We start from the raw sequence: 17,851 nt of genomic DNA on the forward strand, positions 1-17,851 counted from the left end.
AAAAAAAAAAATTTGTCCCGACGATCTATCTTCTATACGCAAATGGCTACCATATTGAAAAATATACTATTTTTGTATGATAATTATGGGTTTTGTATTTTATTTTAATAGAAGTTGATGTTGCTTTTGCAATTATCCATCAATTTTTTAAAATTAAACACTATCTACAGATTTGCATCGAAGCGTTTCTTATGATAGTGATTTTAATCACTGTCAGATTAAATCTACACTGGACCCTACTATGCAATGTCTCCACTATGCCGCGACCCCACTGTGCTACCGTTTTTTTTTTAAATAAATATTTATGTTTATGAATAAATGTGTGTTACAAATATGGTGTTATTCAACTTTTGAGTCGCTATTTTATGTTGTTGAAAAAATTTGACATCGGTGTACGGAGACTTTTTTGACCCACTGTATTACTTTTAGATTCAAAGCGAAAAGTTATTAGTTTGACTATGATGTTTTATTTTGTACTTGTCACTACATTATTAATATGCATATATTACTTTCACATGTATGTTTGTTGTAAGTTTGTAACTCCACGCGGCACGTGTTATTATGTCGCGTATCCCGTCGTGTATGACCTTGAGACTAGACTGTCGTAACGCATTCACCCCACACCGTTCACCACTCGCCGACAACAATATTTTCCTATATATTTTTATTTTTGGTTTTCGTACCCGTATACGCGTGCGTGTCATCAATTATATATATATATATAACAAATTTTTATTGTGATTGACACGGCCCCGCGTCGTTTCGTTATACGCGATGCCCCACGACTCGTGCCAACTTTATCAGCCGTCGCCCTATTTAATGAATATTTCACTGACCAACACCGCGCGTTATACGCCGCGGTGCAAAGTCTAGCAAGTGCCGCACGGCCGACGACGTCTCGCCACTAATCATACCGTAGTCTTCTTCCCGTTGTCAAAGTGACAACGTCAACAAACTGATCCACACTTGCGCACCGTCGTCATCTACGCTGCTAACTTTTTGACGCCCGAGGATCACGCCGGACATCGCGTTATCGATGCCAGCAAAAGTGCCGCGATATTATGCGAAGATCATATATTCCTACTGCCACCGCTAATATTAATATATATTTACACATATATATATATATATTAATATTTATATATACGTATATGTTAATATTCATTTATATATTCCTACAGCCGACGCCGCTGACGCCGTATATGCCTCGTGTATAAAGTTCCCCCCGCCACGCCCGCACACATAACACGGCTATTCCTCGTGCATGATACGTTTACGTACTTAAGTCGCTTTACATGTATATATATTTATTCTAATTACTATTAAAACTTATTTATTAATACGCTTTATTCTCATTAAGAGATATGTAGTGTATTTATTCTGATTACGGGAGATGATTCCCGTATCGTCATTTTCGTCACTACCTCCACGTTGCGCGCCTGCTGCTTTCCTTGAATGTGGTAGCCGTTTCTTAGACTCCTTTCCCGGAATCGAACCTTGATTTCCCGTTACCCGTTATAACCATGATATTGATATTAACTACTATCATAACATGAAACTAAAAAGTGAAAAATAAATATAGTTTAAAAGCGTGTTTTTTTTTTAGTTTTCTTAAACTATATTTTTTTTAGCTATAACTGCCATAACGTTTTGAATTATGTAAATCTATTAAAATATATTTTTATGAACAAGCTATTTATAAAAAAAAATTATAAATACTTAAGGTGTATTAAGTACTTTTAATTAGTATTATTATTTGTTTTTTGTTAATTAGACCCTTTACTTTCCATTAAGGAGGGGATTCAATATTTTGCACAAAAAGTTATCTAATTCAATTAGCTGTTGAAAAGGAAATACTGCATCGTTTAGGCATATGTTAAACTAAGGCATGTTACGTACCTTAAGTTCAAAAAAAATGTATTAATTGAATCTTCTATGTACAAATGGCTGTCTTAGTTAAAAAAAAAAAGCTAATTTTTCATTAAAATTCTCTATTTTATGTTTTCAAATTAATATTAATAACATTTTTTAAAAATATATTAACAAATACAATTTATAGCTTCAATTCGGCGGTAAGGAGGTATTGGTTTTGTGATAGTATGTGTTTTTTTATGTCTGTCTATACAAATTCAACTCTCGTAGAATCAAATTTAATGATCAATACTTTAAAAGAACTTGACTTTGATCTAATGAAAAAGTCCTTAATTATTATTTATTATTATTTATTCAAAACTACTCTGATTTTAATAACATTTTGATAGAATACACTAGAGACAAATAGCTTTTTCTTTTAGTATGCGTTTTATAAAAATTCAGTGAAAGACCTAAGTACAGAAAATATTTGAAAGAGACCACCATCACACGTATAATAATTATTTTAGAAGCTTTGAATATTTCAAGCTATATAAAATTAATGCTCTTGAAATATGTTAGAATACTGGAAAAAAAATTTGTCCGATGATTATTTTTCTATAAGAAATTGACCATCAAAGTTAAAAAAAATCAATTGTGTGGAATATTTTTTAATCTTTTGGTTATTAATATTATAGTTAAAAATTTTGTTAAAATTAATCTGTTAAAACAAATTCATATCTAAGCATTATACTATTAAAGTGATATTAATCATTGTAAGATATCATCTTACAATGCCACGCATCAACAGATTCACATCTAAGCGTTTTTTTAGATAGTGATGTTAATCACTGTCAGATATCATCTATACTGTCTTAACTATACTGGGTCTTTACTGTGCTGGGTTTTTTTTTTAGTTTATAAGTGAAATAAATTATTTGTATTCAATGGATGTATATGGGATATGTAGAAAGGGAACCATGGGTTTCATTTGGGGAGGGACTGGGTATGCGGTTTCATCCTTACTTTAAAAGCAGTCCAATTCAATTTTCAAAAACATTGTATTATCATTGTTACACGGGTCAATAAACAAATATTTAATTATCAATGAATTGAGTAAACAGTAAATATATCATGCTAAACAATTGATATTCGTACCGGACGCAAAATATTGATATTGATGTTCGTAATTGTTTTTATCACGACTTTTTTGTTCCGTAGTTAATGACAATAATCGATAAAGGTAATGAACTGATAAAAATAAAATTCAACGATTTCTACGACCCTGATGCTACGTTATATTATATAACATTAAAATATTAAATATTATTATAGTTTATGTCCTTGTGGATAGGTGATAAAAATACTTCCACGGCCCCTCTGTCTTTGATCAATAGCCTGCGTAAAATTTTTGTCAAAAATTATGAGGAGTCCTGAACAAAACTTAGGCGGATTGACCCATCTCGAATGTACGCGAGGACAACAGGTGAGTGTAAATAAAATAGTTAAAAACGGAGAAGGCCTAAGGAATAAAGTGTTTGATACCAGGCTAACAACTTGTGCAATAGTTGTTTCACCAGTCATTTGTACAGATCTACCCAACGATTGTAGTGTCAACGGTGTAGGGACAACACCACTTAACTCTAGGCTAGACTCGTATATAAGGGAGAAAGATAAATACAAAGTAAAAATAGGTATTTGGAATGTTGAAACGTTAACTGGTAGAAGTAGAGAATTAGTACAAGTATTGAAGAGAGAAAAATTAACATTTGTTGTGTGCAGGTAACAAAGTGGAAAGGAGAAAAATCAAGAGAAATAGGTATAAAATAATATTCTCAGGTAAGTCTAATAAAGTTATACCAGGCGACAGTGTAATTTCACAACATATACTAATGATAATAGAATTGTGGTGTAGTGGGAAGAGAATATACAAAAACAGAAAAAACACAGGATTAATGGTGAGATGAAGACGTTCAAAAAGTCATAGAAAATAAGAAAGGGTAATACAAAATATAGTGGAAGAGCAAAAGGAAAGAAGATTGGACAGAGTATAAGCGCATGTACAAAGAAACTAAGTTTGCAGTAAGTAAGGCGACAGACTTGTAAAAGTAAGAGAAAAAAGGTGTAAAAATTATCACTATGGAAGGCGTGTAAAAAGTGTTACTAATAGGGTGCTATTGAGTGATTATGATGTAAAAAAAACAGGAAAGAGTGTTTTGAAAAATTACTGAATAAATTCCTCAATTTAAAATACCCAGCACAGTAGGGATGTGGCATAGTTGGGTCAAGTATAATGATACCTGACAGTGATTAAAATCACTATCATAAGAAAGGCTTCGATGCAAATCTGTACATAGTGTTTAAATTTAAAAAAATAGTGGATTATTCTAAAAGCTACATGATCTATAATTCCTTATTTATATACTGATTACAAGTTTTATGATTTATAAGTGTAATATATGAATAAATGTATATATTTATAATATATAAATATGTAAAGGGAAATGGTGTTTTTTAAAAAAAATATGTCGAATGAAAGAGGGAGATAATTATTATTTCTCATAAAAAAATTGTATTGATCTATACACATTTTAATAAGTTATAGTATTATAAAGTTAAAAATGTAAAATATAAAATCGATAATTTTCACACAAAAATAGCATTCGGTAACTAATTTTACTGTGAAGACATAATGAAGTTCGAAAATTTTTTTTCCATAATAAAGTATATTACATTATCTTTAATTTAAGATATGTATAAAAGTGTCAGAGTATCCGTAACACTTTCAAAATTTAAGTTGAAAATGTCGTCATTTTAAATCCCACCCTATGGGCAGGTAAAGGGCCAGATTAAAAATAAAATTATATTGATCCATACATTTTTTAAAAGTTATAGCATAATAAAGTTAAAAATATAATAAAGAATTTTTTTACAAAAATCGTATTTTTTTTATTAATTTGATGACTGTTTTCACCATGAAAACAATATAAAGTTTGAAATTGTTTTTTTCCATAATAAAGTATATTACATAAGTGTTAATTTAAGGTATATATAAAAGTGTCAGAGTTTTCGGAACATATTCAAAAGTTAAGTTGAAAAAGTTCTATTTGCTATATGCATTTTTAAGATTTGAACCCCCCCCCTGTATTAAGGGAAATGGTCCAATTTAAAAAAAATAAGTATGCCACATAAAAAAAAGAATATAAATAGTACTTATCTTAAAAATAATCGTATTGATCCATACACTTTTCAATAAGTTATAGCATTATAAAGTTACGATTTGTGATTTTTTGACATATCGTTGAAAGAAATCGGTTCGATGTGAACTAATAAAAAGTGGTAACAAACACAAAAAAAAGAATAGAGTAAAATTAATACCTTGTCAGCTTCGCATCAAAGCTAAAAATGAGGAGTATCAAAATGACATTAGAGAATATTTCGTGGAACGAGGGACTAGTAGTTTTAATGAGTGATAAAGTGGTATGGGAAGCTGTGGAGTAAATGAAAAGAAATAAAGCAGTAGATTAACTGACAATAAAAATATGGAAAATATTAGGCGGGTTGGCATAAGGTGGTTGAAGGAACTTTTAAATAAAATCTTATTAGAAGGGAAAATACCAAATGAAAAGTATCGTGGTGCTGATATTTAAAGGTAAAGGAGACAAACAGGAGTGTAGAAATTATAGAGATATAAAGCTTATGAGTAATAGTATGAAAATTTGAAAAAGATAAAAGAAGAAAAAAAGGAGAATAAAAAATGTGAAATCGGTATCTAAAAATCAGTTTTGATTTATGCCTAGTAAGTCAACAATGGAGCTATTATTTTGAGTAAAGCTTATGATAGAGAACCGAGAGAGGTTTTAAAGTGGGAATTAATGAGAAAAGAAGTCCCCAAAAGGTACATTAATATAATAGAGGGTATATATTATGGGTAAAGCGTTGGAGGAGTAACAGAAGGTTTTAGAGTAAAAGTAGGAATTCACCAATGTTCTGCTAAAAGCCGTTCCTTATTTTGATGTAGTTATGACCTTATTTTATATAAATTAAACAACACCGTGATTAAATAAATATTCAAAGATGATATATTGTTATTATTAATTTATAAACAAAAGCAGTTAACGTAAAACTAGGTGTTCTGTAAGGAAGTTTAAAGATGAATTATGTTTGTTATATGGTGCATCGCTGGACCGGTTCGTGTCACCCACGGTCACTCGGTGTCGCGCGACCTGTCGTACGAGGAGAGGTAGCTCTGTCGCAGTCACCATCCAGCGGTAAAGCCGGAAGTGCAACGCGACCGCGTCAATTTTCTAAAGTAATGGTTCTAGTTATTACTATTTTACATATTGTTACTAAGTTATTTATTTCAATATGTATTTTTATTAAAAATTGAAGTTATTAAGATTTAGAATAAATAAATTTTGAGAAACTAATGAAGGAAAAAAGAATAGTGAAATGAAATAAGCAATAAAAATTCTAAAATATTTGATAGGTTACTTTATCCTATAATAATTAGCTTCGATGCGGAGCTGAGAAGGTATTAATTATACTATGATGAGTTTTCTTTTTCATTATTATTTTTTTTTGTGTGTCTGTTACCACTTTTCTTTCTTAGCTCTCATCGAGCCAATTACTCTCAACGATATGTTAAAATATTACAATTTGTATTTAGTTGAAGAAATTGCCCTTAAAAATTGATAAAGTTTCTCTTATTTTTTTTAAATGAGGAAATCCCCAAAAAATTACGATTTTTAAAATCGGTAAATGTGTAAATTTTTTTCTTAAATTTAAATGCTATAACATTTTTAAAAATGAACAAATTCAATCAAATTAATTTTTTTTTATATAAAAACCTTACTTATTTCCATTTTATTTGATATAAATTTTTTGAAAACCTGTCACAGGGGGATAGGTAAATAGTTTTTTAAAATAGCAAATTTTTCACAAAAGTTAATTTTGAAAATGTTCCGAAAATACTGCTTTCTTTAAATATATGTTAAATTGAATCTTATATTATGTATTTTAAATAAAAAAAAAAATTTGTCACGACGACATATCATCAAAGACTATCAAAGTTGAACAAATTTATTAAATATTTAATAAATAAATTTAAATAAATTAAATATTTATTCATATAATACACCAATATATCATAAATCTTATAATCAGGATTTAAGTAAGGAAATAAGAGTATTTTTTGCTTTTTGAATAGTCCACCAATTTCTTAAAATTTAAAACTACCTATAGATTTGTATGCAAGCGATTTTTATGATAGTGATTTTAATCACTATCCGATATCATGTATACTTGTGCTAACTATGTCACGTCCATTCTGTGCCGCGACCTTACTTTGATATCGTTTATGATTTTTATATTAATAAAAATATTATTAATAAATAAAATGTATTTTGTTCTAGTTGAATCAATTTTAGATGGAAAATTCACTGATCCTCCGCCATTAGACTTAATGACAGCGTTCGAAGTTTCTAATTGTTTAACGCCATTGTTGTTTGTACTATCACCGGGAGCTGATCCAACCGCAATGATACTTAAATTTTCAGAAAAAATGGTAGATTTGAGAGACTAGAACTCACTATTTTATTTACATATAATTATTGCTATAATGTCTAATATTTAGGGGTTCGGCAATCGTTTAACAACATTGTCACTTGGTCAAGGACAAGGTCCTATAGCAACTAGACTCATAAATGATGCGTCTAGAATGGGAAACTGGGTACTGTTACAAAACTGTCATTTGGCAAAGAGTTGGATGCTCAAGCTAGAAGGGGTAATTATAATATTATGAATGTGTAACACATATATTTTTTAAATAGCTTTAGTAATTTTTAAAGGAGAATTGAGATATATTAAACTAAAAAATACCATTTTTTAAATGTAATTATAATTTTAAGAGATATCGAGTGACTATTATTAAAACAATAACCCTGTGTACAATAACTATAACTTTTTATAATTTCACCGTAAAATTTATAGTACTAAATTATTCAATATCAATATCATACTAAATTTAATTACTAAAATTCAATGGATTTTAAATTCAAAAAAATTTAATGTAAATATCATTTACATAACATTTATAAATTCTGGTGATCACATCATTATGATCTCTTTTTTATATAGTATTTTAATTAAAAAAATATCTTGGAAAAATGAGGTATAATTTATATTTTTCTCAATTATGCGTGTCTCCACTGTAATGGGTTGGATTTTTTTTAAACGTAGTTATAAGTAAGGTTTTATGAAAATCCAATTTAATTTATTAGAATATTAGATTTAAACAATTTATTCATTTAACCATTATTATTCTTTTTATAGCCTTTAAAATTCTCCAAAAGTTTTAACCGTCATCACCAAATTATATCATTTGTTATCTTATTCTTGTACTATCTTTACCTTTAGGTTTTCATTTGAGCACTATTTTGGTTACTACATCCGTATTCCGCCTCATTATATGTCCTAGCCAGTGTAACCTATGACTCTTTAAGAACCCATTAATTATTGCTGTTTTTGATTCTTCCTTTAATTCTTAGTTGAATTTCCTGCGCACAGACTGGTCCCCGTATCCAACCTGACCGGGCTGCATATTTGTCTTCATATTTTATTTTCAAATAACTTTAATTTTAGTTGTGTTACACTTGTAGTAGTCCATACTTTTCGACCTTAGACTTCTCTATGTTAGTAGTGGCCTTATTATAGATGTGTATAGTTTTATATTTATTTTTTTCTTGAAATTGATTAAGATTTAGAGAACTTTAATAGGGCGAACAACGCTCTCTCTGCTTTTGTTATTCTCGTTCCAATCGCCTGGGACCAATTATTTTTGGTATTTAGTAGTATACCTTAATACTGAAACTTCTCGACTTTCTTATATAATAGCGTTTAATATTTAGTAGTTTCATTAATTTGTAACCTTATTTGTTCTGCTGTCCGCTATAATGCTTTAGTAGCTCTCACTATATCATCCAAGGAGTGTCCTAGTATATTAAGATCGTCTACAAAACTTGATATTTATCTACGTTTATTCCTCTTTCTTTATTTTGCAAAAACTTACTGCCTTTTCAATTTTTTTTAATCTTCTACGAAGGAAACTTGTGCTACATGTTACTATATTCTTTCAAAATGCAAAAGATATGATTATTATTCCCTTGGCAATGCTAAAATTATGGCAACTTTCTTTTCATTTTGTAGGTTGGCATTGCATTTCTTTACCACACATAACGTTATTTAAGTAACCTACAATTAACTTTATTTCATATCCTGATGTTTTGACATATATTCTGCCAAAGTGTTTGTAGAAGCAGTCTATATCGTTTTCGGTACTTACTTCAGTTGGTGCATGTATTCATATTAAAACCAAGTTTATCGAAATGTATTTATTATAAAACTGCAATCTTTTCCAATACAGAATCAATTTCTCTTATATATTAACTAAAAATTTATGAACAGCAAAACCACTTCCAAAGAAATATTTTCTCCATACCTATGTAGAAGATTACGTACTCTCCAACTTTTAATTATCCAGCAACCGTCTATCGAATTTTTTGCAATGCTGCTATTTTTATTCCGTACGTAAATCTATTACATTTACCAGATGCTGACAAGATCTAGCTTGAAATAGGCTTGTTGTATTCCATGTCGCAATCTTTATTTTCACAATCTGTTTTTTATGTCCTAACTTATAACATTTTCATATTTGTAACTGATTTTTTATGGTTTTATAACTTCTACATTTTCTCAAACTTAGGTTATTAACCCCACACTTATCCAACAGCTTGAAAAATCAGATCACAACCAATTAAGGTTTGGGTAGGACTACTGCAATAATGCACCAATGCAATCGGAACTCCACTTTTCCTTCGCCTCCCAATTAATTTTTTGATCAAATTAATTAAATAATTTATTCTTATATTACCCTTACAGCATTAATATGTGCTTTAACATTTTTAAGAAATATATTTAATGAACATGAATATTATATCATATAATTTATATAATTATGAAATAATTTTATTATTTAAAATTATATGTAAAATAATTTTTAGAATTGACACGATTTCTAAATTTGGTCTTTATTTTTATAAATCTAACTTAACACTAAAATTTTAATAAAAGAATTATAGTTTGATTAATAATTAATTTTTTTTTTTTGTTCGACACGTCAAAATCTAGTCAATTAACCGCGGTATACTTTGACTAATCAGAAACTCAATTTTTTGTTTTAAGGTTTTATTAAAAACTTTAGTAACATCGTATTATAGTAATTTTTATTAATTAATTATTTAAGGTATAGAATAAGTGTAAATTACAATAATAAAACTATCAGTATATACAGATCATATAATTAACGCGTTCAGTATAACAGCCACAATAAATACATGTTGGAGCATTACGCAAAAATTGTAACGCTTGATAAATTTCACTTCCCAAGCAAAAATGTCTAGACACCGCATAAAATATTTCCATATCATATATTTTATTAACATAGATTTAGTTAGGATATTTAATGTAATAACCTACGTTTAATTAATTTTATTTGTAAATCTTTTATATTTTGTCGTATGTTTTAGATATGTGAAAATTTTTCATTAGAGCATACACACCCAGAATTTCGACTGTGGCTAACATCATATCCAGTAGATTACTTTCCGGTCGTGATTTTACAAAACAGTGTAAAAATTACCAATGAACCTCCTAAAGGCCTTAGAGCAAATATGTACAGGTACAAATAAACAGTTTAAATTATTCAATATAATAAATTATAAGACAACAAACATAATTCAGCCTTAATATGTAGCCACCGTAATTTGATTGTGTTAGGCTATGTAGGTTTTCTTGTCCTTTCTTAAAAGCAAATAATATCGAAAGCGATTGTTTTTAAGGAAGGATGGTTAATAAAAATAAAGCGCTTAAAACAAGAATCAGGTATTTGTGTTATTTTTTTAAATGTTCAAGAGGCAATAAAATTGATAATCTTATTTCTAATGGTATGAAAACATTGTAAAAGTAGATATTTATTCTCCATACGATTAGCTATATATAATTTATTACAGAATCTACCATAAGTACATTTTTTAACGAAAACAAAGAATAAAACTGGAGATACCTGATTATTACACTGAAACAAACAAATTTATTTTTCTATATTTTATTTTTATAAACCTTATAGCTATGAATTCCAGGTGGCTCATATTAAGAGGGGCTTAGTATTTTAGTCTATAAAGAGAGATTATAGTTGTTTTAAAACGTAGTATAGACTAATACAAAAAATATTAATCCCAATGAAAACGAAATAAACAATAACAAAATATGAGTTACTAAGTAACACTTGTATATTTTAATACTTAAGTGTGATATCCTTACATACAACGAAAACAAATTGCACTAAAGAAACAAAACAGTAGCACAGTGTGGACATGGCATAGTTGAGTTAAGTGTAGATAATATCTGATAGTGATTAATATCACTATTATTAAAAAAGCTTCGATACAAATCTGTAGATAGTGTTAATTTTTATAAATTGTTGAATTATTCCAAAATCAAAATTATTCCTATTTTTCGTTCAACTTCGACGGCCATATATAGAAGATAAATCATCAATTTTTTTTTTAATTTATAGTATGTAACATAAGATTTAATCTATTATATGATTAATGAACGCAGTATTTCTAGATCATTTTCAAAAATTAATTTGAAAAAATTGTTTTTTTGTGAAAAATTGTTACTTTGAATCCTCAACTGTGGGCAAGCAAAGGATTAGGTTTTGAAAATCTGACACGACTTACTTCGCAATAATGTAGTCGACTACATGGTTTTGAGGTTGAGACCCGTGGGCCGTTTATTAATGAACAAAAACAGATTATTTTAAAAAATAAACAAACCGAAAAGAAGAATACAGTAATAATAATCTTCGAATAATATCGCGGAACTTTCTCTGGCGTCTACGACGCGGTATCCGACATGATCTTCGGTCGTCAAAAATTAGCAGCGTTAATAATGACGGTGCGCGGGTGCAGTCGGTTCGTTGAGTCCGGTCGTACGGCATGTCCGGAGCCGGTATTGTACATCCACGACGTTGTTACGTTGACAATGAGAAGAAGACTCTTCGTATCATTTAAGGCGGGTTGTCGTCGGCCGTGCGGCACTTGCTAGACTTTACACCATAGCGTATAACGCGCGGTGTTGGTCAGTGAAATATTCATTAAATAGGGCGACGGCTGATAAAAAGGTGGCACAAGTCGCGGGGCATCGTGTATAACGAAGCAACGCAGGGCCATGTCAAAACATTGTATCAAAGGAAATTGAAATACCTAAAATTTCTGTGTAAAATAATTTTTGTTTTGTTAGTTTATTTTTCAAAAAGTTTTGGCAGTTTTAAGAAAAAAAAATGTCAAAATTCACTAATTTTAATAAATTGTAATTTTATAAAAAACTATATCAAGGGAAAATTTTATTTTTTTAAGAATAATGTCTTCAATTAGATACAATTTGTAATCTTTTGAAATATGATTGAAAGAAATTGGTTCTATGAGAGCTAAGAAAAAAACTCATTATAGTAAAATTAATACTTTCTCAGCTTCGTATCAAAGCTAATAAATTAGGCAGTCAGATTGTTTTTGATTTTATTAAGTATACTTAAATAATAATGACAAGATAATACTAATTAGAAATTTTTTTAATAAAACACAGTAACTGTTAAATACTATGTAAATGAAACAACCATAAAATAACAATTAACGAATCAGATTCACTAATATTTTTAAGAAAATTTTTCAGTATAATAATTGTATAACTTCAGAGTTACATAGTTATTGTACCAAAATCTAAAAAGTATATCTATTTTTATATATTAGCCTATTATAGGACAGATTTATCTAGTTGTTGTACATAACTGTAGACAAAACTTTCCATTATCAGATATTGTACAAAAATAAATTTTGAATAAAGTGTAGATACCTAGTTCTTGCTATAGACAATTCAAATAGCATAATAGTAATAAAAACTAATAGATTTATTTAATAGATCATTTTCAACTGATCCAATTGTTAATGAAGAATTTTTCTATGGATGTAAACAAGGAGATAAGTTTAAGAAGCTAGTATTTGGTTTATGTTTCTTTCATGCACTTGTCCAGGAGCGACGTCATTTTGGATCTATTGGCTGGAATAGGCCTTACGAATTCAATGAAACTGATCTTAGAATAAGTGTCTTACAGCTTCAAAATTTCTTAAATGAATACTCTAATGTTCAATATGATGCGTTACGTTACTTAACTGGAGAATGCAACTATGGTGGTCGCGTTACAGATGATTGGGATCGTCGATGTTTGACTACTTTTCTAAATAAATTTTACTCAAAGTCAATTGTTAAGTACAAAAATTATAGATTTGATAAATCTGGTACTTATTTCAATATTTTGTGTATTATTTTTTTAATTAACTAAAATAAATTTTGCAGGAATTTATTATTGCCCAAATTTAGAAAAATATGAAGAGTTTATAGAATATATATTAGGATTACCTTTAATCACACATCCATCTATATTTGGTATGAATGAGAATGCTGATTTAATAAAAGACCAACAGGAGAGCAATTCACTCTTAACCTCATTACTTAGTACTCAAGTACCATAACAAATTACCTTTTTAAGCAATTATGACATTACCCTAATAAATATTTAACCAATAATTAGGATTTAGAAAGCTCCAGTGGTGGAAAAATTATTTCTCCAGAACAGCTTGTTGCAATGTTTGCAGATGATACTCTTAAGAGAATACCACCTCCATTTGATACAGTTATTGCTTTAGAAAAGTTCCCAACAACCTATAATCAATCATTAAATACTGTACTTGTTCAAGAGATGGGCCGATTTAATAATCTAATAAACACTATAAAAAATAGCTTAATTAATTTACAAAAAGCAATTAAAGGTCAATTTACATTGATATTTTAAAAAATTTGTTCAACTAAATTTTATAATATTAGATTAAATTATTATTTAAGTTTAAGTCCCAGAAAGCCCTTTTTAGGTTCGATGCAAAGCTGAGAATTTATTAATTTTACTATGATATGTTTTTTTTTATATATCTGTCGCTAATTTTTCTTAGCTCTCACGGGACTAATTTCTTTTAGCCATATGTCTAATTATTACAAATCGTATCTAATTAAAGACATTGCTCTTAAAAATTGAAAAAATTTCTTATTTCCTCTGTAAATATTATAATTTTTAAAATCGGTAAATTTTGACATTTTTGTCTCTTAAAACTGCCATAACTTTTTGAAAAATGAACAAATCAAAATAATTTTTTTTTAAATTTCTATGTAAATCTTATATATTTCAATTTCATTTGATATTAATTTATTGAAATTCTGACTCAGTACCAACTTACAGAGGGTGATTTAAAATAGCAATATTTTTATAAAACTCAACTTTTATCTACTTAACTTTTGAAAATATTCCGGAAATACTTCGTCCTTTAAACATACGTTAAATTAAAGTTTATATTACATACTATAAATTAAAAAAAAAATTTATCATAACGACTTATCTTCTATGTGCAAATTGCAGCCATAGTTAAAAACAAGCTATTTTGTGTGTAAAATTTTTGATTTTATATTTTCAATTTTAAATTGCTATAAATTTTAGGAAAATGTATAGATCAACAAACATTTTTTATATATACTTTATATATACCTCTGTCCTCCGACATAATTTATTTTAATTTTCCCATTATATAGGGGGTGTTCAAATGACAATCGAAGGTAAACAAAAAAATTGAGTTAATTTTGCTTTTGTAATAATCCACTAATATCTTAAAATTAAACAGTATCTACAGATTTGAATCAAAACGTTTCTTATTATAGTGATTAAATCACTGTCATATTAAATCTATACTTGTCCCAACTGTGGCACGACCTTACTGTTCTAACATTTTTTTTTAATAATATTATATTAATTTTTAGTTATTTTTCAAATTCTAGTGCTTTTGTCTGTCCTTTTATATATGTACATTATTATTATTAATTATATTTCTGAAAACCATAATTCTAGACTTTAAACGTCAGACTTTTAAGCAAACTAGTAAACATGATTTTAATGATGTTTAATTATTAAAACTAAAATATTTTAATTTTTAGGTTTAATTTTACTATCTAATGATCTAGAAGAGATCTATAACAGCATTTTAATCGGAAAATTACCTACATCATGGGCAAAAAGTTCATACCCGTCATTAAAACCATTAGGAAGTTATTTAATCGATTTTTTACAACGAATAGGTTTTTTACAAGTAATGTAAACTTACTGTTTTTAAGAGTGTTTCAATTATTAATGTTCCATTTCCAACTTGACGATAATACTTAGATATTAATTTTCATAGTAAAAATTACGGAGTCAACTAATTAGAAATTAGTAAACCTGCATACAAGTAAAATGAAAAATTAACAAAACTTATGTTTTAGTGTTAATACATCTAATACAATTTATTATTTAAATGGAGTTTTAAGTGCGAAACAAATACTCTTGACTTGAAGACTCTTATTTAGTTTTTAATGAGTACAAATAATAAACATAATTTGATATTTAATTAATTTTTAATAAAGAAATGGTACATGCATGGTGCTCCAAATGTATTTTGGTTGTCGGGATTTTATTTTACACAAGCTTTTTTAACAGGAGCACAGCAAAATTTTGCTCGAAAATATAAAATTCCAATTGATATTTTGACATTTGATTACAAAGTATAAATGAATAACCAAATTAATTAAGATTATTTAATTATTCCTTTTATTTTAAAGATCATGGATAAATCATTAATAATAGAGAAACCACCAGATGATGGCGTTTTTATATTCGGAATATTTTTAGATGGTGCTAGATGGAGTAACAAAAAAAAAATCATCAAAGAATCAAAACCAAAACAATTATATAGTACAATTCCAATAATACATATGATTCCCATAAAAAAAGAGGACCTTCATCTTAATAATGTGTATATATGTCCATTGTATAAAACTGCTGAAAGAAGAGGAACTTTATCCACAACTGGACATTCAACTAATTTTGTGATTTCTTTGTTTATACCTACTGATAAAATATCAGATCATTGGATAATGAGAGGTGTTGCAATGCTTTGTCAATTGTCCCATTAAATTTAATTTTAACTATGTGTTTCAAATATTACACTTATAAATAACTATTACTAAACATAAAGTTTTCATGCACTTATGTATATAATTAATTATTAATCATAATATTAAATAATTTTTATATATGTAAGATTATATTATTACCATTTACGTAATATCTTCAAAAATTTTTTTTTTTTTATTTACTTTGAATATTTACAATCTATTCTACAAATTGGTACAACAAGTAAATTTGATGTTTAAAAAAAAAAATGATACTAAGAATGACATGAATTATAATGAAATGGAAATGACTCATTAGTCACACCTCTAGCATGTTCTTTATTTATTTTAGTTACGAATAGTAGTTTGTCATTAGTTATTTAGAAGATCTCTATTCCATAGTCGTTTTAGTCTGCGAGAAGGATTTGATTTATCTTCATTGATTTTTACACGCCATTTTTTTGCCCACAAGTTAATAAGGTTGGCATGATATTGTAGTGAAAGATTGGCTGCATTAGGATCATTATTAATCGATAATACTGCTGTATTGTCTGCGTATGTGGCTAAAATTGTTTTATTAGCTTGAGGGATATCAGCAGTGAATGCATTATAAAGGTCTAGTGATAAATCACTTCCTTGAGGTACACCTGCATTAATTTTTTGGTATGATGAGAATTTATTTTCTTGGCAAACGACAAAGTGTCTGTTTTCCAAATATGATTTTATAATGAGAAAATATGGAGCAGGTAAATAGTGTTTTAAGTTGAATAGTAAGCCTTCATGCCAAACCCTATCAAAGGCCTACGCTACATCAAAAAATAGGCCAGCACAATAATGTTTATTTTCAAGCGTTGTTGCAATTTCATCAGTTAGTCGGTGTATTTGATGTATTGTTGAATGTCTGTTGCGAAACCCAAACTGACTATTTGGTATAATGTTATGTAATGATAGAATAGGACGTAGTCTTCTGAGTAATATTTTTTCGTAAAGTTTTCTTAATACTGGTAATAAACTTATTGGTCTGTAAGATGTAAAGAGATGTTTTGGTTTGTTTGGCTATTAAATAATAGTTGAGAATAATAGTTAAGCATTTGCTAGCCTATTAAAGTACTGTTTTTGGCTTGGTAATCTAGTATTGTACCATTTAGCTCTGTCTCGCCTTTTTTCAATAATTAATTGTTGAATAGTTAGAGGTAATTTTTCCATAGAATTAGTTAATTGAAAGTTAGAGTGTTTTGATGAACTAGTAACTGCTTTCTGAATAATTTGTGTGATCGAGTGGGCTACTGTATCTATATCTTCTTGAGATTTAAGGAGTATTTTTAAAGTAATTTTGCTGTCTAGATTTTGTTTGGAACTATCCCAATTCACAGGCTGAATGTTAGAAGAAATAAGTATTGCCGTACCAGCATGTGCTGTACCGTCTGGATGGTTTTATAAAGTGTATAGCTATTGATTTTAAAATTAGATTTGTGTGTTAAATGTGTTTCTGTAATTAGTGCAAAATCAATTTTTTTTTCGAAAAGAAAATTCTGTAATTCGTTTTTATGTTGATTTACTCTATTTGCATTCCAAAGAAGTATAGTTAATTTAGGTATGTTATTGTTAGAGTTAGTCATTTTTTAATAGTATTTTGTTTATAACAGTGGTGAGAAGAGTAATTAGTGGGTTAATTAATGACTTAAGATCATTAATAAATGTTGATAGTTGGTTTGTAAGGTTTTTTGAGTCTTGAGTGTTGTCGTTAGTCAGTACTTGGGCGTACGTTTTTTGTGTTTGATACTGTGCGTTTGAAAACGTTTGTTGTGAAGTGTGACCTAAAAGCTCATTTACAATATTTGAATTAGGAGTTTGT

The 17,851-nt window shown here is 28.3% G+C and overlaps 1 protein-coding gene across 1 annotated transcript; it reads left to right on the forward strand.

Moving 5' to 3' along the window:
* Nucleotides 1-7,249: 7,249 nt before the first annotated feature.
* On the forward strand, nt 7,250-15,612 carry LOC126898007 (dynein axonemal heavy chain 7-like). Its single transcript, XM_050671955.1, has 7 exons — nt 7,250-7,417; nt 7,487-7,636; nt 10,437-10,588; nt 12,889-13,265; nt 13,324-13,490; nt 13,559-13,711; nt 15,469-15,612. The coding sequence occupies exons 1-7, from the start codon at nt 7,250-7,252 to the stop codon at nt 15,610-15,612; spliced, it is 1,311 nt and encodes a 436-aa protein (XP_050527912.1).
* Nucleotides 15,613-17,851: the final 2,239 nt, after the last annotated feature.

Source organism: Daktulosphaira vitifoliae, unplaced genomic scaffold (assembly GCF_025091365.1).
Source record: "Daktulosphaira vitifoliae isolate Bord-2020 unplaced genomic scaffold, ASM2509136v1 Scaffold_2, whole genome shotgun sequence".
In the NCBI taxonomy this organism is placed as follows: Eukaryota; Metazoa; Arthropoda; class Insecta; order Hemiptera; family Phylloxeridae; genus Daktulosphaira; species Daktulosphaira vitifoliae.